Consider the following 7,285-nt stretch of genomic DNA (forward strand, 5'->3'; position numbering starts at 1 on the left):
TTGAATAGCTCATCCATAAATATACTATTTGTATTTCATCCGAAGTTTAAAAGTCCGTAAATTGTATTAAAACTTCCTTGTTGTGATGTAAAGTTATGGGTGTTTATATTTCTAGCATAAATGTATTTTTACAGTATCAATAAAAATGAAAAGAAATAGTTTAAGTGTAATATTAGTTTTATTTCTTTTGTCAGGAATTTTAACCGGCGGGAAATCAGGTAATATTTGAATACATTGTTGCTTATATTATGGTAAGGAATTGAAACTATATTGTGTTTACTTTATTTTCGCCACTGATCTAACTGTGGAAGTACACCAGTTGTGTACAAGTCTAAACGGCCCGTTCAAACGATGTATATTACATTTATGAAATATTTTTTATTTATCATTTATTTATTTATTTATTTATATATAGTAAACACTGATTTTGTAAGAGGGGAACTTGCAAGATCAATGAAATAAAAGATGTCTGTTCAACAGTTCTAATGTCCATCAGCATCGGTTTTAGCAGTATTCAATATTCAAAGCTACATATATTGTAATAAGTGATCCTTAGATTACTACAAATATGCTTAACACTTATACAGTTTTACTTTATTTAACGTTTAAAATCATATGTACTTAACAATATTGCATGAAAACATATGATAGCGCCAGAAAAAACTGTTGTACGATACATTGAATAAAGAAACGTTTTCTATTAATGTATATAGAACATATTAACATGTACAGATATCTATTGGACTTTAATCATATTTTAAAGGCATGGTGACAAACGTTTTCGTGAAAGACTACAAGCCAACAATCAAAGGAAGTGATATACAAATTGTATGTGAAATTTCACATTTCAACAATTCCGAATTAGTAAAGCTACATAAAACAGACTCCGTTCCTCCTACAGACCTTACAACTATTTCAACATATACATATTGTATTCCAACTCGGTGTTACGGAAATATACAAAGACATACATTCAGCCCAAACAGTAGTGGTCTTACTATTACAGTCACTAACCTGAATAGAACAGAAGACCAGAAGTGGTGGACCTGTGCAATCAATAACCAAAGAAAGTACTTGAAAGTTACGGTGTACAGTAAGAATATTTTCAAAAGTATATGTCGACATTCATTTTTACTAAAACAGACAAACTGTGCATATAAAGCATATTCAAAAATATTTGGTTAAACGATAAAATCAATATTAAAAGATTCAACCCTAGCAAATGATGTAATTCATCAATTCATATAACCTGAAACAATATATTCTTAGAATTGAAAAACAAAACTTTAACTAACTATAACTATTTAACATAAAGAGAAGAACTTATTTGGTGTTGTGCATAAGAAACTATCAATTATGTTATTTCACTGTAAGCAATCTAAATATTTTTACACTGTATGTCAGATATCTCTATGAAGTCGACATGCTAGATGTAGAACTACATCTATATTACTTGAAATGCATGATTCATCTATTACGAAGCTTTTTGTTTTGTTCGTTTCTTTCAGCAATCTCACAGACGCTACAGTTTGATGATCCCCCAACCCAGGATCAAGATCTCATTTATAATTCGGTGATATTGAAATGTAGTACTGGATGTGCTTACCCCGCGCCTTTCTTTATATGGTATATGTCCGAGGTAATATTTTAATTTATTTTGCTACCTCAATTAAGAACAAATAGTCTGTAAGTGGTATACTCACCATTTTTGTATAGCAGTATTTATACGATACTATTTTGGGAAGAGAATTAAAACAACACGAGGCAACGAAATGTCATTTCTTTGGTTACAGTTTATCAATGAAAATGAAAGATATGTATCTTGAATTTGAACTTAAGTAAAACTTGCCTTTGATATCCTTTGAATAAACGCTTTCGAGATGTATAATAAAAGTGTGTCTTCTTTATCAAAACGATAACTGCATTTTCTGTTATATCAGTTTGGTGAGTCACGTCATGTATGGCCGACATCACAATCTATTAAGGAAACTACTGGACAATGTACAGACTCTGAAAACATGTACACATCAACATTATTACTACAGAGATATACGGTTGGTATCGACAACACCGATAAAACCGTCAGGTTTCAATGTGGAATAGAGTCTGGAAATGATTCAACCACTGAACTACTTACACAACCGTCCGTGAATATTAGATTTGCTGGTAATCGTGTTGTTTGTTCTTTTGAACTTATGAAGCTTTGATTTTTAATACTCTTCATATATTATATGTTAATAATTTATTACAGTTCTTAAGTTAAGTATTAACAAAATATTTTAGATTTAAAGAATGTTAACTAGTTATCGATCAAAATGAAAAACTTATTTTTTCAAAATGAAAAACTTATTTTATAAAATCATTAATGATTACAAATATTGTTTGTCATTATATTAATTTTGTTTTTATATTTAATAAGATACCCGGGTAATTCCAAATATTCTAACACTTAAAATAACAGATAAAATGGCAAATGTGTTGTTAACAAATAAACATATTTTCTGTAAGGTAATTTACTAAAACACCTAACATTTTACAGTAAAAGTGACAAGTGTGTCTTTGGAAAGTGGAAATACCTCGTTAGTAGGTACCATCAATGTTACAGTTGGTATATTGAGCAATATGACATGTACAACTAGTGAAAGTAGACCTACGCCAACAGTTATATGGTATAGTGGACAAGAAGAAAAAGAAAGAGTATTAAATTCTTCAAACGCAAACTTTGCACTAATTCCCAAAATTGAAGATAATGGAAAGGATGTTTATTGCAAGGCCTTCAACATTCAGCCAGAAAATGAAGCTTTGTCTTCAAACAAAGTTTTACTAAATGTAAAAGGTACATATTATCAATGTTTCCTTAAATGCACATTATACTTCAGCAAATCAATTTTTTTTAATTCTTGAGAAATGTCAAACATGTGTTAAATTGTGTTTGAATAATGAATTTAGGGCATGTTAGATGTTTTACTTGACGAAAGCGGTGCTGAGCTTGTAGTCATGTGTCATAGAGGTAACAAGTTAAATGTAAACAATAACGTATTTTGTCTTCCACACAAAATACTTATTCAATATAACAATACCGATTGCCCACAGAGCTCTAGTGGAAAGACAGTCCATGTATGAGGCAAATCAAGATCAATTTTACAACCGTTACAAGATACAAAAAAAGCTTTTGGGAAATAAAATTGGTAACATTTATGAGGCACAAAGGACCTTTAATGTAAAGAGTACATGATTTCATTTGATTTGTATAAAACATGAAAAGTGCATTCTCGGTTTGATTGAGTCTGTACATAAAGAATAATGAAAAAGTGCAACATCACTGACGCCCTTGAGCACCGGCTTGAGCGGTACTCAATTTTCAACACTTAAATGTCCGAAGGATCAGAAAAATAAAACAACAGTAAATGACTATTTGATAACGTTTACCCTATTTGAACCGAAAGTGATTAGCCTTTCAAAAGTCCATTTTGTTTAATTACGCCCCTTGTTTTCTCGTTTAGGGCACACATTCTATAACTTGGGGAACATACGCCGCTTTTCATGGAATTGCACAAAAGTGTCGCATCGAAGGTTCTCTGATAACCGCTGTATGAACCCATCTGCGGATGTTTCAAAATTCAAAATTTCACCATTTCATGTTTATTTTGGACTTTCTTTACGGATTCTTATTTTCTCAATTTTGATGTCGATATACGAGGGTTGTTCGGGAAGTTCTGAGAATTTTGTCATATCTCCTATATTTTTTGTTTCTATGGCGTAATATTTTGCACAAACTAAGATTAGCATATCACGGAACTATTCCTAAAAATTGAATAGAATCAGACAACAATAGCCGGAAAAAGCAGTAACCATAGCAACACTATAACGCCGCACCGGAGCAGTCCGACTCTAAAGAAAGGTATAACGCGCTACACTAATAATATTTCGTAATTTTGATAACGTAAAAAATGCGCGAAAACGCTGGTCAGCAGCGGAACGTCATGACGTCATTTCCTGAAAATATCATAACGTTATTTAAATTCTCAACGGATCAACATTGTTTTAAAGTTGTTGCCCAGAGCCAATGAGTAAACAACATGACGTCGATAGGTGACGTTGAATTGCGAAGCTTCGTGAAATTTTGTGTTGCGCTGGAAAAGTCTTCCACAGAAACAATGAAAATTATCAATGCTACAGGTAAATACAAGAAATGCATTCCGGCTACAGTGTATAAATGGCATGCTCGTTTTAAAGAAGGAAGAAACTCGATCGAAGACGATCCTACAGCACGGACCTCGCTCCGATGGACTTCCGTGTGTTCCCGGAGCTCAAATCACAGCTGCGTGGAAAACGCTTTGACTCAGCTGACGATCTTGTTAAGCATACGCAAGCTATAGTCTCGTCCTTTACCGATAGCTGGTACGTGGAAACATACAATAAGTGGATCAGCCGACACAGGAAATGCATCGAAAGTGCAGGTGACTACGTTGAAAAGGTGCGACGATCGATGGACTTTAACGTCGCATAACGTTGCAAATGACGTCGGCGTGCTCCGGGTGTTTGTTATATGGCTATTTACTATTTTTATTATGTTTTAGTTTCTGTGTGTATGATGATGAAATTTTCAGATACTGTACAGTATATATTGAAATAAATGCGTATATATTTATATTTACGCTAACCCGACTACAACGTGTGCTATAAAACAATTCTCAGAACTTCCCGAACAACCCTCGTAGAGATAGCCCATCATGCAAATCTATACAGTCAACTGGTCTCTATACTGTTTGATTTGATATCTCTAAAGTCCATTCGAGAAGGTTCAAGGGTAAAGCTTATGAAAAATATTATTCATAAAATGATATATGAATGTTGCTGAAAACTTATTTCAAAAACCTTTATGTTAAAAAATGACATTAAAATCTTTATATAACGTGCACCAATATTTCAAATATTTTCTGAATAAAAGCTTTTTGTATCTATCTACAAGGTACTGTCTGTCTGTGATGAAACAAAATCAGTGTTATCACTATTAAAGTTACTGCGTGAACATAAAAACAGATTACATTAGATAGATATTAAATAGGGCGATTAACACTGCAAAAATGAAAGTGTTGATGTTCTGAGGGCGGCATTTACAAATGTAATCTACCGTTCATACTTTTTAACACCGTCTTATAATTTAATCATTAATTATATAGAGAATTGTCAAACATCATTAATCAAATCATATACATGTATTAAGTTATTTAGTTTTACATCGTTCGTTTATCCAGAACGAGCCACTGTGAAGTCATTGTATGTTGACGGGCATATAGGAAAAACTAATGTTACAGTTGATGAAAATGATGTCGATTTGCAACTGATATGTATCATTAGTGGAAACCCTGCTTCTAATGTGAAAATGAAGTTCGAAGGAAAACTTTTAATTCAGGACACGAACACAAACAATCTAAATTTTCTTCGTACGAGTGTGGCTTGTATGCATGGTGGTGTATATACTTGTGAGGGACAAGATATACTTGGGGTTATAACAAAACGGACTGTTATTTTGTTTGTCAAATTTAAGTTCATTTCTTTTCTTTACGCAAACATGCTTTGCAGAATTCCCGGCATTTATTTTTGCGGTATAATAATGTTCCATAACATACAATTATTGCAGGAAAGCCACTTGAGGGCTGTCTGCGATATTGTGTTTTTATTCAACATTTATAAACATACAGTACAACAAATGTAGAAAACCATTCTGGAGATTTTTAAAACATTTTTTCCTTGTACATATCCTAATAAAGTATCTTTTTGGCCAATGAAATTGCTGAACTTATAAGTATCAAAGAACTTATTCTATATTTACTCTCCAGGTTCTCCAAGGCCTGTACGATTCACCAAATCAAATGTGACAAGTGCAATAGGCGCTTTGGCTACACTAACGTTTTCTTCTATAGCATATCCAACACCTGGATCTAAAGGATTTAAATGGTACAAAGAGACCTTCAATGAATGGATACCCTTACTCAGTAATGAAGATCTACAGATATCATCAGCAAAATTACAAACAAATCTTACAATATTTAATCTTACACGGGAAAACTTCGGGAAATATCGATTGACAGTTACAAACAACATCGGCACATATAATCACTACTACCTTCTCGGTCAAAAAGGTATCAATTATATACACTGTTCCTAGTTAAGGAAACTACATGTTCAAATTTAAATGTACATGTAAATACAACAGTTTTACAAACATGTTCACTTCAGAAATGAAACTTAAATTTAATAATTAAACTTTTAAAGTAACATTGTGAGTGAAACCATTCAATAAGTCATATGCTTCTTTCTTTTTTCTTTTTCTTTTCGTACTCATTTATCAGATAACACCAAAGTTGATATTGGAGTTAATGATGGCTTACCGCATGAAGTCGATGCCGAATGTAACACTTTTGTGGTGGTCACAATCATACTTGCGGTGGTTATTGTCGTTGGTATTGTTTGTGCAGTTGGTATTGCATGTTGGTTGAAACGTAAAATAACGAGGAAAGGTAAGATTTATTGAAATCTTACAACTGTTTTGTTATTTATTTATTTATTTATTTATAAACAATCATTATATTTTCTATATTAATATGTTAGCCACGATGATATTTTTTATACTTCATCTGATAAGCAAACAAGACACATACTGGTGCAATTAACAATGTTCTATTTTCTTACAAGTGCAAGTTATAAAAATTATTGAAAGGGATACATTTTATGTCAGAATAAATCTGACGTATCTATATGTTTATTTTCGTTCAATAGACTAGAACGTTTTTGATAAGCATACCGTGATACATATGTTTTATAATTTCAGTAAACAAATACTTTAGCAAGCGAATAGAGGCCTTAAATTGTAAATACATTTTAATAAAGCTTGAAAGTTTCTAAAAGATAATATTTACAATTTTGCTAGAGAAAAATACAATTATAATAAACTATGCATAGAAATACCGAAATCTACCGAAATTTATTGTAGATACCAAAATATCCCATACATCATCACCTAAAGGGTAAGGGTTTTCTTTACTCCTAAAAGATGGTTTTGCAAAAAAGATGGTTCCTAATCAAATACATCAAAACGGTCATGTGTAAAAGCATTAGTTTATGAATCTATAGACAATAATTGCCCTTGATAAATTGGCAAATAAATACCGTTTCGTTCATTTCAGTGTCACTTTCAAAATATTGATATACATCAGAATTAAAGTTGTTTTGACATAATTCTTACCAAATAAAGATGCACGAGTTTTGAAATATAATGATT

At 32.0% G+C, this 7,285-nt stretch overlaps 1 protein-coding gene across 1 annotated transcript; it reads left to right on the forward strand.

Annotated features, from left to right (window-relative positions):
- LOC132732982 (uncharacterized) lies at nucleotides 1–5,734 on the forward strand. Its single transcript, XM_060719537.1, has 6 exons — nucleotides 1–218; nucleotides 764–1,093; nucleotides 1,509–1,639; nucleotides 1,941–2,166; nucleotides 2,540–2,836; nucleotides 5,259–5,734. The coding sequence occupies exons 1-6, from the start codon at nucleotides 146–148 to the stop codon at nucleotides 5,717–5,719; spliced, it is 1,518 nt and encodes a 505-aa protein (XP_060575520.1). The 5' UTR covers nucleotides 1–145; the 3' UTR covers nucleotides 5,720–5,734.
- Nucleotides 5,735–7,285: the final 1,551 nt, after the last annotated feature.

This window comes from Ruditapes philippinarum, unplaced genomic scaffold (assembly GCF_026571515.1).
Source record: "Ruditapes philippinarum isolate M1 unplaced genomic scaffold, ASM2657151v2 ctg2094_1_1_1_1, whole genome shotgun sequence".
NCBI lineage: Eukaryota > Metazoa > Mollusca > Bivalvia > Venerida > Veneridae > Ruditapes > Ruditapes philippinarum.

Bases quoted from the DNA above. Each gene is read 5' to 3' on its own strand.
- LOC132732982 (XM_060719537.1), top strand. From the start codon at position 146: ATGAAAAGAAATAGTTTAAGTGTAATATTAGTTTTATTTCTTTTGTCA. The intron at 219-763 runs GTAATATTTGAA...CATATTTTAAAG, and splicing joins TTTAACCGGCGGGAAATCAG to GCATGGTGACAAACGTTTTC. The intron at 1,640-1,940 runs GTAATATTTTAA...CTGTTATATCAG, and splicing joins TTATATGGTATATGTCCGAG to TTTGGTGAGTCACGTCATGT.